At 33.8% G+C, this 27,226-nt stretch overlaps 3 protein-coding genes across 6 annotated transcripts; 1 reads left to right on the top strand and 2 right to left on the bottom strand.

Moving 5' to 3' along the window:
* The first annotated feature begins 477 nt into the window (after nucleotides 1–477).
* Nucleotides 478–10,576, top strand: LOC100181046 (cholecystokinin receptor type A-like). Of its 4 annotated transcripts, none has more exons than XM_018817734.2 (10): nucleotides 478–1,430; nucleotides 2,920–3,180; nucleotides 3,711–3,826; nucleotides 4,727–4,875; nucleotides 5,141–5,262; nucleotides 5,363–5,490; nucleotides 5,972–6,139; nucleotides 8,113–8,220; nucleotides 9,358–9,489; nucleotides 9,833–9,965. In XM_018817734.2, exons 1-10 carry the CDS (start codon nucleotides 1,181–1,183, stop codon nucleotides 9,848–9,850), a joined length of 1,452 nt encoding a protein of 483 aa, XP_018673279.1. In that variant the 5' UTR covers nucleotides 478–1,180; the 3' UTR covers nucleotides 9,851–9,965. The 4 variants fall into 4 exon arrangements, with proteins under 4 accessions (XP_018673279.1, XP_026696284.1, XP_018673278.1 ...); XM_018817733.2 differs by having other exon boundaries at nucleotides 601–1,430; nucleotides 5,975–6,139; nucleotides 9,854–10,576; XM_002119098.5 differs by having other exon boundaries at nucleotides 612–1,430; nucleotides 9,854–10,576.
* LOC100177551 (gem-associated protein 5) lies at nucleotides 10,182–24,444 on the bottom strand. The gene is made up of 28 exons (XM_002131782.5): nucleotides 24,293–24,444; nucleotides 23,755–23,946; nucleotides 22,845–23,053; nucleotides 22,449–22,576; nucleotides 22,236–22,345; nucleotides 21,773–21,915; nucleotides 21,166–21,358; nucleotides 20,564–20,688; nucleotides 20,105–20,170; nucleotides 19,580–19,768; nucleotides 18,873–19,012; nucleotides 18,354–18,457; nucleotides 17,746–17,850; nucleotides 17,154–17,293; nucleotides 16,598–16,784; nucleotides 16,099–16,206; nucleotides 15,580–15,705; nucleotides 15,040–15,067; nucleotides 14,638–14,842; nucleotides 14,248–14,390; nucleotides 13,918–14,006; nucleotides 13,552–13,721; nucleotides 12,826–12,961; nucleotides 12,187–12,362; nucleotides 11,419–11,522; nucleotides 11,042–11,145; nucleotides 10,837–10,979; nucleotides 10,182–10,630 (listed from the first exon to the last, which is right to left on the bottom strand). Exons 1-28 carry the CDS (start codon nucleotides 24,429–24,431, stop codon nucleotides 10,343–10,345), a joined length of 3,990 nt encoding a protein of 1,329 aa, XP_002131818.1. The 5' UTR covers nucleotides 24,432–24,444; the 3' UTR covers nucleotides 10,182–10,342.
* Nucleotides 24,445–25,154: 710 nt separating this feature from the next.
* Nucleotides 25,155–26,195, bottom strand: LOC104265463. The gene has a single exon (XM_009859510.1). The coding sequence runs from the start codon at nucleotides 26,193–26,195 to the stop codon at nucleotides 25,155–25,157; it is 1,041 nt and encodes a 346-aa protein (XP_009857812.1).
* Between the last annotated feature and the right edge of the window lie 1,031 nt (nucleotides 26,196–27,226).

Raw genomic sequence — 27,226 nt, 5'->3', positions numbered from 1 at the left:
AACACCTCATGGTATAGATAGCAGATTGGGGTAAGATGAGACACGTTTTCATTATTCTTTTTAGCCTCATTTGGTAGTAAATAAAAAATATTTTCAAAATTAAATACCCGTATCCTCACGACTTTCAAAGAGCGTTGTTATTTGTCTAAAACACAATCAAATCATTTTAACATTATGTGCTGAGATAAAGCGTCCCTCTACCCATCCTACTATACATAATATTCATTTTTATAAATGGACGTAGAATTAGTTATGTAGACCTATACGCAGATTCACTAAACGAAATTCGGCTTACAACAAAATAAAACAGAATCCAGATTACTTTGGGTTTTAAACAACAGTATCTGATATACACAAACCACAAAGCGTATCACTTTGCACCCCACGTCAATATACTGTATAGAATAATCGAAACAAAGTCCCTCTGGGATCGCCTTTTCATCATTCAAGTACAAGGACACTTCACAAATCAGTTTTAGGCTGAAAGTAATTGTTCCCGAGGTACCGGTTCTAACTCTCAATCGATTCGGGTAAAAAACTGATTGAATTGTTTTGGAAATACAAACCCTTATATGACTTCCGAGCATAAGTATGCAATATAGCTAATGAGAAAAAAACAGTATAGATGGTTTTAATTACGTTGTCATTATGAATGACATTAGTGACGACTGGGACCCAATAGGTGATTAGAGATAATGAGAAGAATAAAACGGTCAGAAAGACTAACAACGTTTTCTGAAATTGATTTTTTAGATTTTTTATAACCAACAAAAGAGAAGTTTCTTATATCGGTTGCTTTGCAGAAATATAAACGTACAGTGACTCATGCGTCTTTATAATTACATAAAGAATGTACTTTGGAAGCATATATAAAATATAAACGCGCCGGAGAGTACGTTTTATATTTTTGTTTATTTTTCTTTCGTTGTAGTATAGGTAAAACATCACAAACCGCGGTTCAAAGGAAACGCTAAGCGTCCGACGCCTTTTTCTCCTTCGTCGCATTTTTGTATAAAAGGCAGTCCCAAGTTACGCAACGCAAAAATACCTGTTTTCTGTAACAGCTATAGAGTTGAGAAAAACAAAAATATTTGACAAAAGTTTGGAAAAGTATATTCTAGATATTAACAGGTTTAATAATAATTTGACGAAAGAAACAATTGATAACGAAAGGACAATCATGGACCGGGCATTGCCGCAAATCCGACCGAGTATACCTACCCTGCAGCCCGCGGAGTCTAGTTTTAAGTTTCGATGTCAAAATGAGAAACTTATAAGAAGTAACATGCAAGGCATCGCGGGAATAATAAACGCTGCAAAGTCACAATATACGAAAGAGAATAACAACATTGCAACCACAGCTACATATGATTACACGGGGAATACGTCTTTTGAACTGGCCGGTGGAAACTTGGAAGCCAGACCTGATGGTGGGTATATGTATATCCTTGTATATGGGTGAGATACTTTATACGACGAAGCATACTGAGGACCTGGATTTTAGGCCAGAGGTGGCTCATTACCCAAATGTACAAATATTAACTGTACAAATGGCAACGTTATCCAACATACATGACAGATGCCTAAAAAGGGCAAAAAGTGCAATAGACATGCAAAATGCAATATAGTAGTGACGGACTAAAATAGCTGGCATCATTAGGCCCAGAAGAATAAGAATAAAGCAGCAATAAACTGAAAGTAGGTCTGTAATGTTTCAAAAAATAAACAACGGCGAAAAAACGCGGGTGATTCAAAATTAAGAAAAACATCTTTATGCGAAACCACTTTGGTGTTTTGCACCGAAATTCGATCAATGAAAAGTCGTGTATTGATTTCAATCTAAAAAAGCAAACACTGTCGGCAATGAATGTTTAATTTTAAAACACAAACTCTAATTAAAGCGAATTTTCCAAAGTGTTCCGCGCCCTATATAGTTTTAATTCTGGAAAATCGCATTCGGTCCAGCAGGGGCGTGCTGCAACAAGATTGCTTAAGCCAACTGGTATACACGAAGTAATAGCCTAAAGGTGCCAGTAACTTAGGGCGTAAACAAACAGTAGTAGTATATTAAGTTCATTCATTCCGTCGAATGCGATCTATAATTATTTTTTTCAAATTAAATTTCAAGTAATTGTATTGCTAGCAAAGTAATTTCCGAATTGATTCAAAGCGTTTTGTAACAAACGTGACGAATTTATAGTTGCATTAAGCTCTTCGGCGTCATAACCAAAACAGACTTAGCATAAATTATTTATTACATACGGATTAGTAGCTGATTTTATCTGTACCACAATGGGATATATGGCGGTATTCCATAAAATTATTTCCTATTTATCGAAAACGTGAACACATTGTTGTAGAAGACGACCACCCACTGCAGTCATTTTCGGATTTCGGGAATTTAGTGCAAAAAGCACAACAGTGGATCAGTCCGCGAGAGATTACAGACAACAATAACAATAAACAGGCTAGATCTTTAAGTTATACAAACAATGAATGTCTGCGGTTTATTTATCCTGGCAACCACAGTCGTTATACAGCACAGGTGTTATGTTTCGCGCAACTCATGCCCGCTACGGATTTTTTATAGTTCTGTGGGGTAATATGGGTCACCTTTAGCACTTAATATCCAAACATGTTGGTCGTGTTTTGAACAATTAACAACGGTCTATGTAAGTCGTAAAGATACGGATGGCTAATACTTCTTTGTTAGCCAACAAATTGGACGAGAAAATATAATTAAAGCTGTCCCATCTTCCCCCACCCTACTATATGACCCTTGTTCACAATAAGAGCAGAATCGAACCTACAAGCCCTAACTCATGGAATGACGCAGTTTTAACATTTTCACGTATCCACTGCGGGTTTCAGCGAAATTCTCAAAAAAGGAATACGGAAAAATTACAAATATTTTCTTAGGTCAAAATGACGACTATCCTGGACTGATCATCGCTTTATACTCAGTTGTTTTCATACTAGCTGCTGTTGGCAACATCCTGGTTCTGGTGACGCTGATCTCAAACCGGCGCATGCGCACTGTGACCAACTGTTTTTTAATAAGTTTGTCCCTCAGTGATCTTCTGCAAGCATTAGTTTGCATGCCAATTTCACTGATCGGACAGATTTTGAAACGGTTCGTTTTCGGTTCTGTCATGTGTAAGGTCTTACCTTACTTCATGGGTGAGTGTTTATACAGTGATGTTAATGTAGTCAGTCGAAAAACAAGAAAAATATATAACCTCATAGACTGGAATTACGGACACTATTATGTACAGCTACTAATTTAAAGCAATGAACAGCAGAAAACATAAGTGACACTAACTAGTTGCAAAGTTATAGAACAATAAATTGAATATATCCTACTCTTTTTGTAAGTTCCTCGACAAGGCGCGCATAGGACACGACATTTAGGCCAAAATTGACCTATTGTTGCATGAAAAATTGTTTGGGTCTAGTTAATTGATACAGGGCCTCGACCCTGTTTAGCATTGGGTTTAGAAAACACTTGCGCCAAAGCACCTTACAGTGAAGCTGCCTCTTATGTATCCAAATTTGGATTTCGATAAAGACACCAATGACACTTTTATCTCCGATGTAAACGACAAAGTCAGCTGCCAATTTTGTTCTGACGTTTAGACTGATAACGTCATCGTGTGACGCACTTCCTATATTTTTAGAGATAACATGTTTAAATTAATTTTGTGACGCAGGTATTTCAGTGTCAGTGTCAACATTCACGTTGCTGGCGCTTGCCATTGAGCGTTACAACGCCATTTGTAATCCGCTAAAGTCACGTGGTTGGCAAACAAAGTCACACGCATACAAGGTAAAAAATCACTCTTCATTCATAATATCGGCGAAGCAAGTAACATTAGGACACCACATATTCGGTTAACTGGCCCTTATAGGCATATTAGCTTTAAGGTTCTTTAAAGTCACACGTATCGACTTTGGGGCACTAATATAAATTTATGCAAAAAAGTTAGCAGAGCCTTAGCTCATTCATCAGTGTGAAAATGGTCGAAATATGCCAATAGTTTTTACTTGACTGTACATCACCCTAGCGCACATTGGATGTGACCTTCAAAAACGACCCAACTTGCCGCTTCAAATATTGGGTGGCATTAAAAATTGATGGGTCTATCTAGGCCTACAGTGGACAATGGATACCTGTCGATGGTAAATGATTTTGGTAGCTGAATTCTCCCAATAGCCTAACCAGCATAAACAAGATTAACCTGTGCGTGCTGTCCACCCAAGTCAATCAGTGTCACCCCTCCAAATCGTTATATAAGTCCTATCGATTGTAAGGCGATCAGGCAACCGTATTATCCGCTGGCGTTTATGTTACTGTAAAGGAAACAGAACTAGCGGGGCAAAAACCTTTTAAAACTATACGAAACTTAATTTGTAAATCGATTGAGGTACCTATATAACGACATTTACTAAGCCACAAACAACATATCAGTGCGGCTAAAAAACAGAATATATAGTAGGGCAGGGAAGATGGGACACTTTTGGTACACAATATACAAAAATCCCGATTGTGTTTTAAACAATTACTAACGGTCTATGGAAGTCGTGAGGATTAGGTTTTATAATTCTTTGAATGTTCTTTGTTTACTACTAAATGGAACGAGAAAATGAAATCAAAAACTGTCCCATCTCCCCCCACCCTACTATAGAACTGACATAGGAAACACTATTTTTCTGCATTTAATTTCAGGTAATTGCAATCATATGGACGATAAGTTTTCTAATCATGTCTCCGTTCCTGGTGTTCAGTAAGCTGCGTTATATGCCCTTAGTGAAGCAAGGAAAATGCACACTCGCATGCAGATTATATTTTGGAGGAGAACAAGCACGACAAGCATGGTAAAACTAAACTAATATTCTCACGATTCAATATAAGACTTGCAGAAGATAATTATAGTTTAAAACATGACCCTAATCCATTCGACAGCGTGTTATCTCATGCAATATTAAGCCCACATATCTATTTCTAAAACTGGCTCATGTGCCTGTCTGCTTACGGAATATATTAGCAGATACAGTTCATGGTTACCAAGATAACGTTAAAATAGAGTGTAATAATTCGACGCTAGACCGAAATAGAATTATTACGCGCATTATTATACAGGTATGTTCTACAAATCGTGTTTCTGTTCTGCATTCCGGGCTTGGTTATGACAGTCGCCTACACTTGCGTTTGTCTTAAAATTTCAGAAGGTTTTCAATTTGAAACAAAAGAAAAGAAACCAAGTACGTTATTAAGTTAACAAATTAAAAAAAATTAGGTTTAAAAATGTAAGTTCAAAAATTTAATTTGCCTGTCAAATTAAACACATTTCGAACTTTCCAGAAAAAAGTTTTCCAATGAACATGAACGTTTGTATGAGAAGAGTCAAAGGCGAGTCGAATGGGAACGGGAATAATGTGAATATCAAGACCGAAGATTGTGGCAACAAAACGCAACCTCTTTTAATAGTGGTGCGACATTACACTTTAACGTATAATAACACTATAAACCTAAACTGTTAATTTTTTATATGTAACATTTTGAGAAAGCTATTGTAAAACGCTTATTGGTATATGTACATACGCTTACGCCAACGATATCACGTGCGGCTTCAATCCAAAGCTAAAAACAGCATCAAATTCGAAGCCAAAATACGACAATCCTCTCCAGACACCCTAAACCTCGTAAACCTTGATCGTCGGCTTATTTTGACGGGGCTTAGACCTGGCGACTTGGACTGTGTATCAGATCGCTGCTATGCCTTAAATGGAGCTGTACATGATCATAAATTTTAAGGCGGGGGATTTTACAGGAAAGCAGGATTTAACCACTTCCCACAAAATAAAGCACATTTAAAGTAGTCAGCAAATTGCGCAAAAGATAACGCTAACTGTACAACATTCCGGACTATCCTAAATTCTAAGATTTAAAGATAAAGTTTAAATTTTGCAGCAGAGCGACGACGGAACCAACAGACTACAAGTTCCTGATAAAAAGTCGAACGGCCGTCAACTAAGCGTGAGGAAAAGTAACAGAAAGAGATGCGACTCGAGGAGTTTGCAAACGGAAGGCCAACTGCTCGCTAAGAAAAGGATCGTCAAGATGCTCATTGTGATTGTGGTGAGTTGTGTGGGGAGCTTGCTGGGGTCGGGTTAGCAGTAAATGATAAAGATATTGCGAAGCGTCCGCTTATATGGGAAGTCGTACTTTCACTCCATCGCCTTTGATCAGAACTTGCTAAGCAATTTTGCTCGCCACCCTTTTATATCCAACAATTTTTGCCACCTTTCACGGTTATTATTACAAGATATATATATGAAATACTTTGTGTAGCTAACCACAGGCATATATGAACGATTTTTATTTGGTCATGCAAATCACTTGGGAAAAGCTTTACAATATTTTTTGACAATCTCGGTCCGTATGCATTTTTATGAAGACTATAGTTCCACAGACGAAAAACCTAATTAAATATTAATAATAAACCCCGGTCTGGATTGCTGACTGTTTCCAAGAACTTCACCATTACGAAATAAAAGCGAATTAAAATATAGTAGGGAGAAAGAAGATTGGACACCTTTTTATTCCGTTTTCTTGTTCCATTTGATTTTAAAGAAAAAAACATCAGAGAAAAAAAACAAGAAAAAACAAAACAAGAATTATAAAACCGTAACCTCGCGGCTTCTATGGACCGTTGTTAATTGTATAAAACACGATCAGGATATTTGGATATTAAGATGTCCCCCACCCTTCTATTAGAAAGGCAACAACAAAACCGTGCACTGACAGCGTTTGGTGCTATATAGAACAATAATACCGTGCATTAACAGGAGCGAATTTATCTGCGAAATATGAGAAGAACTTAAATTCTTGTGCTTTTTGAATTTGTTAGCCTGCTACCACTAAATAGACTGTGGTCTAGATGATTTGAATGAATAAAAATTCGGCAAAAATTACTTGCACGAAAATAATCTGATCAACATGTCAAATATAATAGACATGAATAATGTAAGTCAGTGTGGTAGTACGTTTCTATTCTCCTCTTCATTATAGGATTGGTAGTACCCGCCCTGGCGAATAAAGCAGCACCATTTTCACTGTTTATTGAAGCTGCTGCGTCTAGACGAGCGCCATTATGAGATATGGAGATTAAATCCCATTACAGCAGGTTGAATATACAGTCGATACAGCAAATTCCTTAAAACACATCGGTCATTTCGACATTTTTTTAAATCAAAAATTTACCCGAATTTTGTCTGCAAAAATATTTACAGAAATATACAACGGTATCTACACGAAACTAAAGACAAGTTTTTAGCAGTTAAAAGCACGATTAGAAAATAAAAAATATGTTGACGGTGTATCACGTATACCAAGTTCTGGTGCTATAAATGTTTTAATAAAACGAATGCCACCTTCAATTATTCATTACAATTAAGTTGCAAATTAAATCTGTCTGCGCGTTTTCTATTTAAAGAAAACGCGACATATTGTACAAATATTGTTTCAGTTAATTCTTTATCATTTATAAGGACGTTACACGAAAATTATTTTGCGGGTGAAAAACAAATTAGCATTTGTTGCTTTTAAATATAATTATGCCACGTGCCTGGAGAATGAACGGTTTTTGGCCTTTAAGGAAAGTACGTTCAATGTTTTTAGGCGGGCATAAAAATTGAATTATTTGCTCTGCGGCCTTTTCAACGCAGCTACAACGGTTTTCCATCTGCCTAATAAATTAAAGATCGATTGAATCAACCGGAAAGAGACCATTCGTCCAACAGAGTTTTTCAAAGACGATTTCGTTAACGGCAACCAAAGGCCAAATGCAAATATTGAGCGTTAAATTAAAGTGCAAATTGAAATTTCACGCTACAGCCTCTGTTGAAAGAGTATTTGTTTTTCCATTACTGGCAAAGAGCAAATTATCTATTAGCTTTTGGATTTGAAGAGCAAGTGCTTCGATTGGACTTAGATGACGCACTAGGCCGGATAACATTTCATGACAACAAGAAAAACAAAGCCATTATAAGCGTTAATGTCATCTTAGAGGAAATTGACTTCTAAGCTAATAATGGGCGACTATTTCGCAGGTTCTATTCTTCGTGTGCTGGACTCCGCTGTTCATTGTAAACGTGTGGAAAGCATTTGACCCGAAAGGAGCGCGAAAAATCTTCAGTGGCGTGATCGAAATAATTCAGGTACAAAAATTAATTTATGAATAATCAAATTGAAAATTCGCGTTCCTGTGGAAAAAATGTTCTATCCGGTATTTCATATACACCGATGACATTTCTTTTGCCTCTGTATAACTTACTGACGCCCAATGAATAGCCAAGCAGTGGTAATTTAGTGCAAAACAACAAAAAGTTCCGAAACGCGGTAGATAAAAATGATTTATTTGAGCCGAAAACTACTTAGCGGTGTTCTGTTACCTTATAAAGTACAAGCCCAGGACTTCACAATTTTAAAACTGTTTTATTTTGTGTTCACAAACCACATAGAGTGCATTACGCCAGTCAAGGTGAGCCGCTTAAAACGATAAATGTCACTTATAAATCAATATACACTGTAAACGCTCAGCGCATGGTGACTTTTATAAGATTACGATTGGTATCTTGGGCTAATGCGATGATTACTGGGAAGTAAGGTGTTGCAATGACAGCAAAACACTCTGAAACTGAAAATATATTTAGAGTTACCGAAGGAATTATTCTGACTGGAAAACAACCAACAATGACATGATATTCGCAAAAATCGAACATGCTTATACGAAATATTGAAGTAACGACAAAAATTGATAGTTTACATCCGTAAACAACCCTGGGAAATTGAATAAGCTGGAAACAACGGAGTATAATTTTGTGCTGTGACGCAGCAAGCTTTTTAATAAATAGTATGATGGGGAAAGACGGGGCACATTTAGAACATATTATCTAAATATCCTGGTCATGTTTCAAACAACTTACAACGGTCTATGGGAGTCATGAGAATAAGGGTTTATATTTCTTTAAATGTTCTTTTTTTACTACTAAATGTGACAAGAAATTTAAATAAAAAAGCGTCCCATCTTCCCCCACAAAACTATATAGTACGGTGGTGGAAGATGAGACACATTTTCGTTCTGTTTTCTCATCCAATTTAGGAGTAAACAAAGAACCTTTAAAGAATTATAAAACTATTTCTCACGACTCCCATAGACGTTGTTAATTGTTTAAAACACGACCAGGATATTTAGATATTATTTGCTAAAGGTGTTACATCTATTTTTTCGTCTAATTTGGTAAACAAAGAACATTTTAAGAATTATAAAACCGTATCCTCACGAATTTACACAGCTCATGTCGTACATATCAACGTGTGTCAACCCAGTAACTTACTGCTTCATGAACAAGAAGTTTCGCGAAGGTTTTCTCAAAGCGTTTATTTGCTGTTTGCCCAACAGATGCGCCGCAGCGGTCGAGAATCAGGTAAAGTAATTTTGAGTATTTAAAGTTATATAGTAAGGTGAGACACCTTTGGCACAGAATATATAAATATTCTGATCGTGTTTTAAACAATTGACAACGGTCTATGGGAGTAGTGAGGTTACGGTTATATAACTCTTTGAATTTTCTTGTTTACTACCAAATGCGACAAGAAAATAAAATGGTGTCCCATCTTTCCCCACCTCACAATAACAACACTATATACCAAAAATAACTCCCAACAGCAGTATTATGACAAAGTCCCTCTTTTTTCGTGCAAAAAGCCGTACATTAGCTTTACCTATCCTTTTAATTCCCATCACGCCGCTTGTGGAATGACACGCAGTGCCTTACCTTCGTCTAACAGCCCACCCACGCCAACATGATGGTCCTATCCGAGAACTCGCAATCTACATATCTGACGTCAACACCAAGAAACCAACGGCGTTCTTCAAACCGGTCAAGCATTAAGTCCAACAAAAACGACGACCAACAACTGGCACAAAAAGGCGCTTAAAAAGGAACACAAAACGTCCGTTACGAAAAAACTGTTCCGCCGCAACGCAACCCCCATTAAGCTAAATGCTGTTAAAAAAGTTGCTAGTTGTACACGCTGATCGCTATGCTTAATGTATTTTTTGTGACACGTCCTTGCACTGTGACAATTAGTCTGTACAGCACGTGTGTTCCAAATAACTTAATGGCCACGATTTATTTGTACGTACGCTTTCGACTGCAGGAACTTACAGAAACAGAAAAAATGGCAGTGTGTATAAAAACTTAGTTCCAATCAACTGAATGTACTTGAAACTTAACAGTAAACTTTACCAGTACTATATTAATGTACCGGCAGTAGTTAAGAATTTTGTAAACTTGTTTTACAAACATCCTGTCCATTATGTGAAGAATCATCAACAAAATTTAAACATTTCTGTAGTTCAACATTAACAATTGACAAATTTGAATTCTCCAGAAATATTTTTGAATTTTCGAAACATTTTCCAAAAATGTCATTCATTTTAGATTTTTTTCTCGCAATATTTGATTCATTGTCTCCATCGCCGCCGCAATCAATGTTATTTTGCTTCAATTGGCTTGTTTTTATAACAACACAGAGTAACAGGGTAGAGTAGTACAAGCAAAACTAAAAAATGTGATTAGTATAAGGCAGTTATATCTAAAAAAACATTTTAAATACAAAGACACAGTGGTTAGATTTAAGCAGTGTACTGGTTTGGGAGTTATGATTTGAAGTTTTGAAGTTGCCTTATCATAAAAGCACAAATAATTGGCATCCTTTTAGTAAAGTAGACACAATAAACGTATATATTAATGTTTGTACATTCTTACCTGGTACACTAACTGCTTTGTTGTTAATAAAGATGCGGTTTGAAAGTCACATGAACATACAAAGTCATATAACTCATTCACTAACAAATACCAATCCACATTTGGTCCCAAAACATTCTGTAGTAAACTGGTTGGGACCATACCTGATAAAAAAGCTACTTTGTAATAATGAAGTAACTTAAAAACAAAGGACAGGATATCTTACCATTATTGCTTTCAATCAATTCTGCTTCAGAAAATGATGAAAGAAACTTCGGATCCTGTTTCAGTATTTCTCCCACCAAGTATTGATGTATGAGCAGGATAACACTACATGTTTAAAGTTAACTATTTAGCTGACAAACTAATTCCTAAAGTAACTGTTCAAATCTTTACCTTGCTAACTAAAAACTAAAATTTATTAAAAAGTTATAAAAAAACAAAAACCTAAAAAAAAGTAAAAATAACACGTTAAAATCCAACAACAAATTATTTTAAAAACGCAATTTAAGACAACAATTGTCCAACGTATGTTTCTAAACTATATCTAGATATTAAAATATTTAATAATGAAAACCAAACCAGACATTAGATACATCATACCGATATATGTTCATTTGTGGTAAGAATAATTCCACAGCTTCATTTGCTCCTTTCCACTGCCCAGTGGTTAAACAAACAGACGTGATCGCTTGTTTTGCAAACTCCTGTTGTTAAGTTGTTATTTAAAACTTGTGGAATAGTAAATATACTTTATGAATGTGTAAGTGCATTCTGAATAAAAAACAAGTTATTGTTTTAAATGTTTTTAGGCGTACCACATTTTTTGTCGCTTTGAAAAGTGAAGATCAAATTATTTAAACAAAGAAGAAAAGTGAATTAGCAACAAAATGACGTTGTTAAAGACTAGGGGTTAAAACAAAAATTGTGGCTACCCTGCCTAAATGTTTTGTCTCAATCACTTTTTTTTCTCGCCTGTTAGAGCTAATCGGTCATTATTAACATATTACTGCACCTTGACAGATGTCTTACTACAATTAAGCCTACTTCACACCCTTGATTACATGGATGAAAGCAACCTGGTATTCTAGCCTACCAACTAAACTAGTTTGCACGTCAATTTGATTTTGCTTAATTTGGTCGCCTGTCTCAAACCTAGTCAGTTACCTTTGACCATCTAACTTCTGTTACACAGAATTTTCTTCGACCAACAAAATGTGAAAATTAACGGAATAAATTTTAATCAGCTGACAAAAAACGTGATACCGTAGTAACTCTATCCAAGTAACTACAATCGGTAGAGTAAATTACACCACTTCAAAATTCAAACTTTTTTTTAAATCGCACGGAAATAGTTCAATCGGACTTTACCTGGGATGTTGATTTATCATCCGCTGCAGCAGCAACTGAGGATGAGGCAAAGAGCGATTGAAGCTCGTCTCTTCCCAGAGAAGACTTGGATGCGGCACGAGAAGAAAGACTCTTCGCAGCCGACACATGATCTCCGATGGCGGCGAAACATTTTGCTGCGTGTTCGTACGAACCCCCTGTTATTTAAAAAAATTGAGGTGAAAACATTGTGTAGGGTTTAGAAAACATTGTGTAGGGTTTAGTTAGTAAAATAATGTAGTGCTTCTCAATCTTTGAAGTGCATGTTAATATTAACATTGGAATTCAACAAGCACTGTGAAGAATTTAAATCATAAAAAAATTAGCTTACTGAACTACTAGTACAGAAGGGTGGGGAAAAATGGGAAACTTTTTAGATCCATTTTCTTGTTCTATTTAGTAGTAAACAAGGAACACTCAAAGAATTATAAAACTATATTCTGATAGGTCGTAGTTAATTGTTTAAAACACGATCAGGATATTTGGATATTATGTGGTAAGTTTGTCCCATCTTCCCTATATAAATTGTTATCACTGAAGAATAGTTTGTTTTTTTTAATAAAATAACAATTTTTCATTAAAATATCAAATTTCCATCAAACTTTTAAATTCTGTTCTCACCATATTGTAGCTTTTTGGCCCAAATTTTTAAAGTGTCGATCAAGATTGGGTCGTCATCAGTTAATCGAGCACGAGCAAGTGCTACAGCTTCACGATAATGTTTGTGGTTTCTTAGCAAGATGATAGCTTCCTCTATCTGGGTAAACAATCACAGAAAATTTATTAAAATTTATTTAAAAAATAGCAATTGGTCAAAAATATAGATAATATGATTTATTAAAATTCGAAGTTGAACTTAAAAGCAATGAGAATTTTCACCCTTTTTTTCTCATGAAAACAAATTTTAATTCATAACTCCTGAAAATTTTTTTTTCGATGTGTTGTGTAACTGTCATGACAGAAAGGCTGATATTTAAGATTACATTTTGGTCATAACTGGCCTCGTGTAAAGGGTTTTATGGAACAGTGTCGGCCTGTTAAATGAACTCGCCGGCTGGACCCGACCCACACAGTGGTTAGCTTGTCCGGTTACCACTTTGGGTGTGTATGTATCCTTGGGCTAGACACTTAATATTAATTTCTCCAACACAGTGGACACTATTGGGTTGTTTAAATTCTCAGCCATACAGAAAAAAACAACTACCCACAAAGTTACATACATGGTAACTCGTCAGCTGGCACGAGGTGCATAAAACATAACACCTGTGTTTTAACACTGTCGTTTTTCGATCAAGTGAAGATAAAGCAACTTACATTCATTTTTTTCTTTTAATCTATTGAACCCACCTTATCACATGCGATCAAGTATTGTGAAGCATGGATGTAACAACCTTCACCTTGTAGTTGTTGTGCATATGCAAGTGAAGCTTTCTGCCACAAATCATACCCAGCCATGGGAGCCATGGACACGAGTTGATCAGATAAATCATTTTGTTCAATCGCCGATTCAATCATTCCTATTGGTGAAAATGGTTCAGATAAAAATGTTGCACGAAAAGATGGGTAATTTAAAAAACAAATTTTTAAAAGATTTTTTAAAAAAGGCCAATTAATTTTTAAAACTACAGTTTGGAATTTTAAAGATTGACAGAGACCTTTTCAAAAACAGTCATACGATATAAACAACAACAATCCCATTGCTATCCAACCTACCAACAATATCTCCTCTCCATAGTTTAAGCATGCTACTTGAATTAAAATATTTGGTTTCTCTTAAATGTAGATCTTCCTGATGCATCATTCTGTGGAAAAGTGGAAAAAAATACCAAAATTTTACTTTTTTTAAAAATATATTTAGGCATTGATTTTTTTAAACACTATAGTAGTGTGTTAAAATGTATGGAGCAGTGATTGTTATTATTTTTATTTTATATTAGTATTTTTAATAGAAAAACATGACTATATGTTGTCATTGGAATTTAATACTAGGTTGCAAGCAATAGTTTTTATTATAATTTGTAACACAAAATATTTTATCCAAACCTGTATGCTGCTAATCTATCAGTGTAAAACCCCATGTTAACATTGCTTGCATCTGTGATCGTAACTTTGTGGTTTTCAGGATCTTTCTTGTGTTTCGTGATTTCAATGCAATCTTTTTGTAAAAATATCTTTTTCTTGTTGTCCTGCATAAAACTAATAGATAAAATCTATTTTTTCCGGCATTAAGTACTGCTTGAAGTCCTCTTTAGGTATAAAATAAAAACAGCAAAAACTGCTGTGTGGACCATGTTATTTGAATTTCACAGATAGGTTTATATGATTTGTCCATAGCTACATAATGCGATGCCAAAAATCAAGTATTTTTTTATTTGACAGTATAACTGTCCGGGTCTTGTTGTAGAGGTAACACTAACTAATCTAAGCACTTACCATGGCAACTGAAAGTGGAAAAATGTTTTTGATTTGTCGTCGTTTGCTGTTGCCAGCATTATCCTGCAGTGTTGTCGCTTCCAGTGTTGCCGCTTTTATTCTTTTTTCCGTTAAATCGCTCAGAATTTCACGCATAGCCGCATCAGTGGGAGAAGATACAACATTTGTAATTTCATTCTCTATTTCTTCGTTATCCTGATCTTTTCTGTCAGTTTAAAAATACTTTATTTAATGCAAGATTAAAAAAATCACATGCAAAGCTACATATGTGGTAACTCGTAAACTGGCACATGGTGTATGAAACAAAAACCTAAATTATAACGACTGTCGTTGCCCACAACACAAGAACAAATAATTTAGATTCATTCCTTCAAAACAACAAACAATATTGTGTAGTTTTACCTGGGTGTAAAAGAATGGTCTTCAGTATCTGCAAAATATGTTTTTAAACAATATCAATGTTTCAAATATGCTGATTCTATAAAAAGCGTAGTGTTTTCGATGTTTAAGCTTGAAAATAATTTAAATTATACCTGGTAGCAGAGGTAACAGAATACATGATTACAGTTTCAAATTTTATGTCAGAACAAATTAGGTTTTGTGTTGATTAAGCACCTCATATAAGCTGATAAGCTCCAATTGTAAGTTAATATTTTACGTTTTAACAATTAAATGACAATGTTTAATTTACAAACTATTTTACAACACTGGTGAAGTGGTGAGCTCACATAAGGTACTTTAATAAGTTTAATAAACATATATATATATTTTGAAGTAATGGACCAAATCTACCCTAAATCCAAGGGCCTTAACAAGGACCTTACTCACACAGAACAGAATAAACATATATATCACAAATAAGAATAATACAGAACTCCAAAAATAGTATAAAACTTTCTATAGCACAAAACACAGTTTAAAGCTCAAAGTTTATAAAATAACCTTGTTTGGTGTCAAGATTCATCTCAGCAAGTAGTTCAGCTTTTCTACGTTCCAGCATTACTTCTATGTCGGAATCTATAGTGGGTTTTACATCAGGAGCTAACCCGTTTACATAAGGCGTGGAAGCTGTGAAAATGTTTGTTTATATTAATCTAAAGATCTTTGAAATAAAAAAAAGTGCTTCAGTGCTTGTAATTAATTCAGGTTAAGTTATAAAAACTTTAAAGATTTTCATTTTAAAACTGTCTTTGAGTTTAAAGATTTCATTTTAAAACTGTCTCTTTACTAGTTATTACCAGCCATAATGTAACATATAGGAAAATATCTCTTGTGTAAAGACAAACTTTGTAAAGATTTTTAACAAAATACCTATTCACTGGGATATTACCACTATTTTGGAAGCCCAATTAGGTATAAAAAAAGCAAAATTTGAGATATATCAGAACATAATTTCGGATATGTAATTACCTCAACCTAAAATACAAAATTCTTAAAGGGTAAAAATTTAAATCCACCAACCTGGCTGTGGTGAAGGCAGTGGGTCATTATTTCTGTTACTTTTCTTCTTTTTGTTTTTTTTCTTCCATTGGGCACTCTGCTTTTGTGTGTAACCCACCATAATTTTATCTGTAACAAAATACCGGGAGTTCAACATTCAGCTTTCATTGCCACACAAGGATAGAACTTATAACAGAAAATAAATGAAGCAACAAGAATGATTCAAACCTTTGGTGAAGATATCTTAACTTTACTTTAACTTAAAAACTTAATTATGGCCCCAACATAGGTTTAAATGAGTTTTCGCTGTGACTATAATTACACCTTATTCATTTTACTACCAAGTTTTTTTAATAAATGCCTATTTTTAATGAGTTTGGTATACCCCTTAAAGTTTGTAATTTCTAATAAGTTTAGTATACAGTAACCAAAACCTGGGCCTCTAATTACATTCAAGCCATTGTTTGATAAAATTTACCAAAAATTTTTTTTTTAAATTTGATAAAAATCTTTGGAAAACCTTTTGGAGGAACTTTATCTTTTTGGTCCTCCATCTTCCACACGTGGACTGCGTAGTCATCTGCTCCAGAGTAAATTAATCCGCTCCTCTCATCTTCATCCATCTTTCTTCTCCAGACGACACAGAGCAACCTCCCATCATGTCCTCTGTAGTTGGAGACGGGCTCCTCATCTAAAACATCCCAAACCTAGATGTGGATGTGGAATCACAAGTTATAGTTTTGAATGCGGAGAAAATAAAATTTAACAAAAACATGGAATATTATATGATTTTACTAGGTAGTCCATTTTTTTTTAATGCTTATTTTGTGGGTTAATGAACCAAGTTTAACCTAAATCCTTGCCTAGAACCCATAGTGTGCCAGATGCGGTACCTTTCATTCATTCATTCAAACACCTCATCTATATAAAATAGAACAGAATAATTTTACAACATAGTAATAAAAATAGTTTGCAGATACTTTCAAACAGACTGCTACTGAATAATTACATGATTATCCAATCAGTGTATAAATATTGTTATTATTACATTTATTGACTTAAAAAGATTGAGATACCTGTGCTGTTCCATCGTATGAAGCGGACACGAGTTGGTTTTGTGAGTCAGGATTCCATGATAAACTCGTGATACGACCACAATGTCCCGTGAGTGTTCGAAATGGTTGAGTGACCACAGGTATGCCACGTATGCCATCACCTGTTAGTTGAATAAATTTAAAAAAATCATAACTTGGAATATTCTACAACAGAAATGTGTGTTTTGCTCAAAGCAGTTGCTAAGAGAGAAAGTTTGGGTTTATTATTTGTTTTTAATAATGAATCGAAATAGGTTTTTTGCTAACTTTAAAAAAAAACAGTATTCACCATGAATCACCCACAAAGTAACATGCATGGTAACTCGTAAGCTGGCATGAGATGTTCAACCAATGTTATAACGACTGTCGTTTTACGGCCACGTGAGGATTAAGTATGTTACATTCATTTCTTTATTTCATAGTCAAATATACCATAGTTTGTAAACTAAAAAAAGCCAGGGTAGTTGCCCAAAAGTGATAAAAAAGCAAATAAGTATCATTTATTTAACCCCTAAACTATGAACCAAATTGTTTAGGAACAATTACAAAAAAAACATCCAAATGCCTACACTACCTTTTTCATGTTCCCCTGCTGCCACCTGCTGGTTGAGAACATGGTTCAAATTGTTGATGTAAATAACAGAAGAGTTGGAGCCCGATGCAATCCAATATTTTGACTCTAAAACGGTTTTAAAGAAATTTAAAATTTGTAGTTTTGTTTCATAACATATTTTAGCAGTTGCTACTATGTCTAGGAATATAAATTGGCTATTCCTGAGTGGGAAAGTTGGTAAATATAATAGCAAACCAATTTATTGTGTCCTATTTGGCAAGAGTTTTGCCAATATATACAAACACAATACAGTATAAAAATCAGATGAAAAATGTTTGTAACAATACTTTAATTAAGATAGACAGATATGCTAACTTCTTTCCGAAACATTTTTGGCAACTAAAAGTTGAATTACATAACAGTTACTTTAAATGATTATGAAATAAACCATATAAATATTCACTATACTTGATGCAGAGCAGCAGAGGTATAGAACTTTTTACCATTATATATCTAATTTTCTTACAAAAAATAATTGTGTGAAGTCTGAACAAACTACTAGACTAGATTGAGTCTGATTTTTTGGTAATGAAATTATAGTACAACACGTAAATGTCGTTTTAACTTACCAGTCTCGTTAGCTGTGTGCCAAGCTAAGCAGTTTATTATTTTGTTATGAACTTTTACTCGAGTGATAATATATAAAAACGGAGCTCTGCAAATATCAAAGGACCTGCAAAGCAAAGTATAAAATTCTTTGATAAAAACAATACCAGCAATCTTTAATACTTTACTTATTAAAACTTCTAAACTATAAATATTAGTTTCAATAAGCAACATGAAGAAATGTTACTTATTTATTCTAAAAAAAGGAAAACATGATTTAATCTCAAATTGATCATCTGTGTCCGAAATTTAAAACACACAGATGTCATTATAATTTCATACATTTTGTGCTAATTTCTGAGTTCTCGAGGTTAAATTTTTATAAAACAAGAAAACTCTGCCTTTTAACAACACATTAATATTTAATTTTCAAACCACTTAACAATGTTTTTTTAATAATGTTTGCCCCCAATTTGTAGTTCATATCCCAATTAATACTTCAACAAACAAAACCACATAAAAACCAATCAAATATTAATAACCCGTCATCGTTTCCAATAGCAACGAATTCCCCGTCAGGTCTCCATGAAATTTCGCTTTTATTCGAAGTCAAAGTCAAATCAATGCAACTGTTGTTTGATAAAATTATTTCATTCACATTCACAGCTTCTTGGTCCATTTTCTGAAGAAAAAAATAAAGTGTAAAAATAAAGACTTGCAGAATAACTATAATAAACTAATCAGAAAAATATTATATAACTTTAAGGCAAAAGTTTTTTAATGTCTGAGCAGTGACACAAAAGTTGCCATCCATGGTTGGGTTACCTAGTACAGTACTCTACAAAGCCTTTTGATTTCATACATTCTTTTTATTAGGGGCTTGCAAAAAGTAGAGAAAATTATATGCTATTAATTTGTATATATTGGTTGCTACAAAAAGTGTAAGAAGCATGGTTTGAAAATTTGTATCTTTGGAAAATGAAATTTATTATTGCAAAACTTTTTGAACATTATAATTAAAAAAACAATTTATATTCCAGTGTCAGTATAATGCAGAATATTAGAATAGTATCAACATTCATTTTCTGCTGTGGGTAAAAATGCATTATTTCAGTTAAACACAAAGCCCTATAGTTATAGATGATAGCTAGTTCATAATTTCATTCAAATAAAATAAGACCATGTTAAAAACGGACAGGTCACTACAGCATTAATAAATAATTCTACATTACAATAAAATAGCCCCTACCACAGAGGGATGCATTAAAACTACTCCTTCTCCACCACAAGTGTAGAGACATTGCATAGAAATGGCAGGAGTGACTCCAGCAGATTGTGCGTAACATTTCGGACCCCAGGACATTGCATATACAGGTTTCATGTGGTAAGTATTTGAGATCATAGGAGGTTGTTGGGACAAAACATCAACTACACCAACCTGTATTAAGATGATATGTTTACAATATAATATATATATAAATACAATAGGCCTATAATATAATCAGGAAGTAGTGTTTCTTAATTTTCAATGGTTCATGTCACACTTTTAAACACATTTAACAGCCATGACTTTTATGTTTTATAAGAAACAAGAGCATTTGTCTAATAAAAATTATCTGCGACTAAATAACAGAAAACTAAAACTATATAAACTATACAACCCCTTCTTTTTTATAAAACATCCAAAATAATAAAAATACAGAAGTTATGACTTTTTTGCATTGCACTCTTTAATCAGAAAAACTAAAGTCACAAAAAAATATGTTTAACTCACTTTTCCATCTTCTGTTCCAAAAGCAAGAAGACCTTCCTTGGTTGGATGCCAAGCAAGAGACATCACCTGTGGTACGTGAGATTATTAACATGAAATAGGACTTTTTATTAACATGGAATGGAGAAAAGGGCATTCTTGGTGTTGGCGCACAAACCTGGGGTGGCAGGATAGTGAGGTTTACCCTGGAATTTTTTTCACTGAGCTAATCAGTAGACATTGGAACCAAAATCTTTTCATAACAAAGCATCTAATCCCTGCTTTATTTACAATTTTGTTCCCCATGGTGTTGTAGTAATGGCTAGCATGACAATTGTTAACAAAGTATATGAAAAAGTGGTTTTGGTATTAAGGTAATGGGCCAAATCTGGCATTAAACCTAGGTTTTAAAGGGCTGCACCTGTATAATGGAATTGGATTAGGAATTAAAAACATGGTAAGTCGTAAGTAGTGTATTCTCACCTTTTCTTTGATCCCCTGCCACAAGGATGTGATGTCAAATGGATTCCGAGGATTACTCGTCCTCCAAATGCGGATGACTCCGTCTCCGATGCCAAGAGCAATCACAGTCGGATCAATCGGGGAAACTAAGAATATATTAAACTTTGAGACAAGGTTCAGAAGTACAAGAAATTTAACTTATATAAAGCTTATATCATAGTTGAAATATATTACAAGTCCGATAACAATCTTATACCAGGACCTAGACGATTTGGAGCAGAACAGATTTTTTAGACTTATAGAAAAATATAAATATTCTAACCAAATAATATATCTATATCAAGGGGTTAATAGCTGCCTTGGTAATTTCCCAAGTAAATAGGCCAAATCTGTTCTATTGTAAATGGGTGATGTCATATCTGGGATTAAGAAAGAGTTGGTACATTATCTCACAGGAAAAGTATTGTTTTAGTTGTAACACCTGCTATAAATAAATGGTTACGAATTACGATTAAGAATTTAATTTAGAAATAGCGTATTTAAAATACTGGTTCTGCACAAATATTAATGTAACAAAATTGTTGTTTTTTTTTCTGCTATACAAGAACATCACATGTGTATACCTTTCATGGCATACACAAATCCACCCAAAGTTGGTAAACTCCATATGGGTGGTGAATCTGGTTCTTCAAGTGACCAATACTTGATACACCTGTCCATAGATGTAGTGATGATGTTTTTGGTGGGATCCAATCCACTTGAAATGTTGAAAACTATTCTCTGATGGCCCAATTCTGTTGCACTATGGGATAAGATCTGTTGAAACATAGAATAGGTTTATTGAATAAAGTGGTGATTGTATTGTATACCTCTTTTCAGCATGGTAAATGTTAGGCATAACTAAATAGTAAAGCTTTGGGAAATCTTTCTAAAAAAGTTCACATGCCTTATTGTTAGGCTTAGCAACTAACATACAATAAGAAATGAACAACTCTATAAAAACAGTAAAAAAAAAAACGAAATTAATATTCAAAAACTGGAAAACAACAGATTGTAATGTTACTATTTTTAGACCAATCAATAGATTCACTGTGAAAATTCACACAAAGAGTTTAACACACCAGGAGACATTCTATTCATACGAAATAAGTAGAAGTTAAAAAGTCCTACCATAAAACAGCAACATTATATACAGATAACATAACAACTATTAACGGACGGACACATTACCTTATATTGTTCTTTTTCAGCCATTGAAACATCCCATAGAATAATATCTCCATTGTATGAACAGGAAAGAAACTTTGAACGTAATGATTTAGGCCAGTGTAGTGCAACGTATAGGCGACTGCTGTCTTCACTGATGCGACGTCCTTTATTTGAAAAAAAAAATGGATCATTTTTATTTTTAGCATAAAAGTTTTTATAAATAAAAAAAAATAAATACAAAACTTTAATTAAAAAAAATAAAAATTATTGCTTTGTTATATATAAATTTAACAAGATAAAAATACTGTTGTTAACTGGATTATTTGTTTGTAACTAATAACAATGTTTATAAGTTACTCTGGCAATAAATCCCAATTACGTTTAGCGTGTCTAAATTTGGGGCCTTACCAATATAAAATATAAAATAGAAATAGAAAAAAACATATATATTTATACAAAACAATAAACATTTTAAATCTTTCACCTTTTGATGGCTTAGAAGGCAACTTGATTATTTTAATACATTTTCCTTTCGATAAACTCCACAAACGTAACGTTCTATCTTTGCTACTTGTGACCACAATGCTCTGGAAACTAAAAAAATGCGTTGTTTAAATAAACCTTATATTAAATATATTGTATCCATTGTATCCATGTTTATATATATATATATGTAAAAGTAAAAATAATAATTTACCTGTCATGTTCATTAACAGTCTGGTTGTTGGGAGAATCAAGTTTTGAAACAAAGATATCTTCACTTGGTGACGCTGACCATACAATGGAATGTATTTCATTACCATGGCCACGAAGTTTACGAATTACCTAAAAAATAAAAAGAATTATTGATATCAATTTTTAATCAAAGAGTATACAAAGCTTTGCTTTCTGTTTAATATAAATAAATTAAAATTATACAAACATTTTAGCCTTTGGAATAACCATTGGGTAATACTTATAAAAGAGAGATTGTTCAGGTTTTATTTTTTCAACCAATAATCATTAACACACCAATTTATTTACAAAACAGGACGCTGGCAAAGTGGCAACTTGGAAGAAAGGTACTTCTTTTTTTGAGATATGTGTAACTCACGTTCCCATTTTTCCGAATGTCAATAATTGAAACTGCACCAGACTTGTACCCTACTGCCACCAAGTTACTGTGATGATGAGAGCAAGTGATAGCTGACAGCATCTGTTGGACTCCACCATCCGGCATAAATCTCTTTGTTTGATCACTATCCACATTCCATACAACGATAAATCCTTTTTCATCACCAGACACAACTAGGTTGTTGGATGCTACAACAAATTGCATTTACAGTGTGAGTTTGGAATCTAATGGTGACCGCCAATAAGCCAATACATTATAATACCTCATAATAAGCATGGGTTAAATTTTGTACCAGACACCAAAATATAGAAAAATACAATATATAGATATTAGATATTAAAAATAAACAACTTGGTAAGTGTATAATGTTGGTGGAATAAACAGTATAACGAAAAAGCTATTTATTTATAATATAACAGTATGTCTGGTTGCGACAATAGCAATATGCTGATATATTTTGATGTTAAAATCATAGAGGCGTTAAACTGTGTTTAAGTGCTATGGATCTTTAAAACAGATTAAAAATTTATAATATTTTTGTATGTCTATATTGTAAACCTAGATAATTATTACTTTTAAAATTTAATTTAAAACTCAAACTCATGAAAAATTCACTTCAGAACATAATAATCTAGACTTAAATTAATACAGTAGCGTATGTACTTATCAATAATTCAAGCGTAATATTTCTTTATACCCAAAAATGTTTTAAATATTTTTTTCATTTTTTAACAAAATTTCATTCAAGGTTTTGACCAACTTTAATTTTTAACAAAATGTTTTAAAATGTATGTATATATATATACAATGTTTGGCCAGTTCAGACAACAATTCTGATTGATATAATTTTTCGCCGATTTAGACAACAAATTTAATTAAAACAAATTACCTGGTGAACAGTGCAGGCACACAACTTTAAACGCTCCATGCGACTTATGTGCCTTTACTGCTTTCTTGGTGTGAATGTCCCAACATTTAACAAAACCATCATCAGCACCTGAAATGAGGTAAGGCTCACCGTTGGCACCTTTCACACCAAACGAGCAGGTTGATACTCTTTCTTCATGGCCACTCAATATACCTAATCAACAGAAACAGAAAAAAAACAACAAAATTAGTTGAAATATGAGAAGGTCAAATTAAAATTCTATAAAGTTTGGATCAAAATATCTATGTTTCACAGTAATATCTGAATGAAGGTAATTTATTTTTAGCGGGGCATCAGCAGCCGTTATAACACGGATATTAAAATTTAGGGCAGACATGTTATAACAACTTGTTCACCCATGACATGAGCATAAATAGGTTGCGTTTATTTATTATGTACCTCATGCCTACTACTGAGTTATTCTGTGTGTATCATTGTGAGTGATTATTTACAAAGTCAAAATCGAATCTTTATTTTAATACCAATACAAAACACTAACCATAGTGGCGTGGGGCTGTGCCTCGTATATCAAGCAGATACACTAGACTCCTTGATGCAAATGCAAAATATCCGCTCTCTGTTGCATCACATGCCCTTGACTGGTACCACACTGGTGAGGAAGCAAGTACAGCTTCCATTTACTATACTTGACTATAAGAAATTAAATTCATTTCATTAAAAAATTACTTAAAAATATAAGGTATATATATTATATATTATATATAAAACGTAAACACTTTTCCAAATTTGGTAACTGAATACAGGTTTATTAAATTGCAAGACAATTGTAAAAGTATAGGCTATAGCCAACAGTTTATTAAATTGGCAAAATTGCATGAGCTTTTTATGCAAGGTTTAAATTGGTAAACACAAACAAAGGTTATTCCAGTGATTGGTTACTGAAATTAATCTTCTGGTGTGTCATATTTTATATTAACATTTAATTTTTGGTCAGAAATACGTTGTTTTAACATCATGTAGTCAGAAAAAGTAATCTGCTCACAAAATCGAATATCTATTTCACAAACTTGATTTTCATTTAACATAAGATCACAGGTTGTAACTGACAATGCATTGCAGCGAAACAGAGAAATACGCTCCAAAACAACAAAGCAATTTTCAAAACACCATGTTAAAAATTCATTCATTTCATGCGCATTGCAGCACGATAATTGAAAACTTTTCAAGGTATTTACTGAGGCAATACATATTTCTTTAAGAGCAATGAAAATGGGGGTGTTTAGATGCTCAGTTATTATATTAACTGTCAAACATTCTAAATTTGACCAGACAGAAGAATTCTGGTCTTCAGCAATAAAATTGGCAGAGGTTATATGGGAAATAAAAGATTCTTCAAGTACTTAGTGATGTTGAGACCATTCTTCAATGTCTGAAACCTGAATGTCTAATTTCGTTATATAACTACAGCAGGCACCAACATATTTTAGAAAATGAAAAGGCAGTCGCCAATATACAGTAAATGTTGTGAGCGACTTTAAAATACTTAAAACATAAAATAATTCATCACAATGAGTTGAGCTGGTTGTGAACAGAGTGAGGTGTTTAAGGTTCTGAACAGTTTGCAACATAAGTGGCAGACTTTTATTGGTCAACAAGCTTAATGTGTCTAGGTACATATCTTTTGAACCATGCAAATTCAATGGTAATGGGCTGTCAGATTGTTCACAGATGATTGCTATTGCTTTCCAGAAATGATCAACTGACAAACGTAAGATCTGAGGACTCCAAGATTTTAAAACTTTGGCCACTAAGTTTACATCTGCCTCACAATACCACATATGCAAAATTTTGACAGTTTTGCTAAACATTGTTAGCTTGGTGTTGCTTTGCTTGGAATCAATACAAAACAAACTCTGTATTCCAGCAAGAGACAACCGGGAGGAACCGCTTATGTTTAACACACTAAGAACTTTGCAGTTTTGACCAACCACTTTTGCTGTGTTATCATCAAAATTTGTATGCGACACATCAAGGGTTTGTAAAGTTTTGCAAAATTGCAGAACAATAGCAGCCAGTTTTTGCGAGGAAACTCTATTGCAATTAGCAAGGTTCAGATTAGTGAGTTTTACACATCTTGTTATGATGACATTTATAAGTGCATCATTCACTAATGAATTGCACATCTTCAAGTCCAGAACACTGATATTCGGTACAATTAATAGCTGTAAATAAAGCCTGGTCATTTTTCTTCGTGCACAAATGCGTTCTAGGATTCTGGAAACAGAGTCACCGTCTAAACAGTCAAATGGGCCAATGATATATCTAAGTTGATTTGAACCATACTGTTCTCTGTAGTCACTTGACCAAACCTTGTTCATGTTGTCTGCAATATTGGAAATTGACATTTCCCGAAGACTTCTGGGGATTTGTCGTCTTGGCATTTTAATACAACAGTTTGTATCACAAATTTACACCATTTAAAGAACAGTTTAAACGTTAAATTAATTTAAAGCTAAACACTATTGGTTCTGTTTGAGTAACAATTATCATAAAATTATTTATTATACCTGAGTGTGGAACTATTTTCTTATTCACTTCTAAAGTGCAGTGCTCTATAAACGACTAAACCACCGACGTTACAACATCTTTGATTAGAAATCACGCTGTATAGAGTCTCACCATAGGGGAATATCCGTATAAAAAACTTTTTTTATTTGAATGCAAGCGCGATTCTATATAAACGAATTTAGATGTGTACTCTGTCTGCGAAGTTTTACTGTGCTGTGAATATATATGATCAGTATTGCACAGTGAAAATTACATATGTAGTACCATAATACTCTCGAAGAGAGTACTATAGAGTAAAATGGGACACATTTTTGACACAATGACACATTTAAGTATATAAATGGTTTGATCCAAAGTTAGTATAGACCAAGTTAGGAAACGGCGCTCGTGTCCACCATTACGGAGCCCACAGAGCGTGAATCGCCTATACAAATGCATGGTCGGCATGTGTTCATTTAGTTCTTGTAAGCGATACAAAGCTAAAAAACACGTATAGCGGTTGTTTTAACATATAAAATATAATTTCTAATATAAATCTTGTTATATAATATTAAATCTAGGATTTAATGTGGAGTAAATTAGTATTTTGACTGGTTTTCGGCGTACAGTGTGGTTTAACAGGGTACTTTACGTTGGCGATTAAGACTAGCAGCAATCAGCTTAGTTTACATAATAATATATGATCATACCTACGAACCTACAGAGCCATTCTTTACTACATTTATTATCCAACATTGGTGGACACGCAGCTCCAAACTGCTTAAGTACTAGCAGATAAGGTGTTCGCGTTTTCCGATTTCATAAAGACCCGGAACGCAGAAAAGGTAGCTTACTAATTCAAGCAAAGGAACAAAAATAGTAACTCAGTATTGTTTTCCTCAATGTCACTTCGATATTAGGCAAA

The sequence above is a fragment of the Ciona intestinalis genome, chromosome 2, assembly GCF_000224145.3.
Source record: "Ciona intestinalis chromosome 2, KH, whole genome shotgun sequence".
NCBI classification, from domain to species: Eukaryota; Metazoa; Chordata; class Ascidiacea; order Phlebobranchia; family Cionidae; genus Ciona; species Ciona intestinalis.
This window is presented reverse-complemented; position numbering and strand designations above follow the sequence as displayed.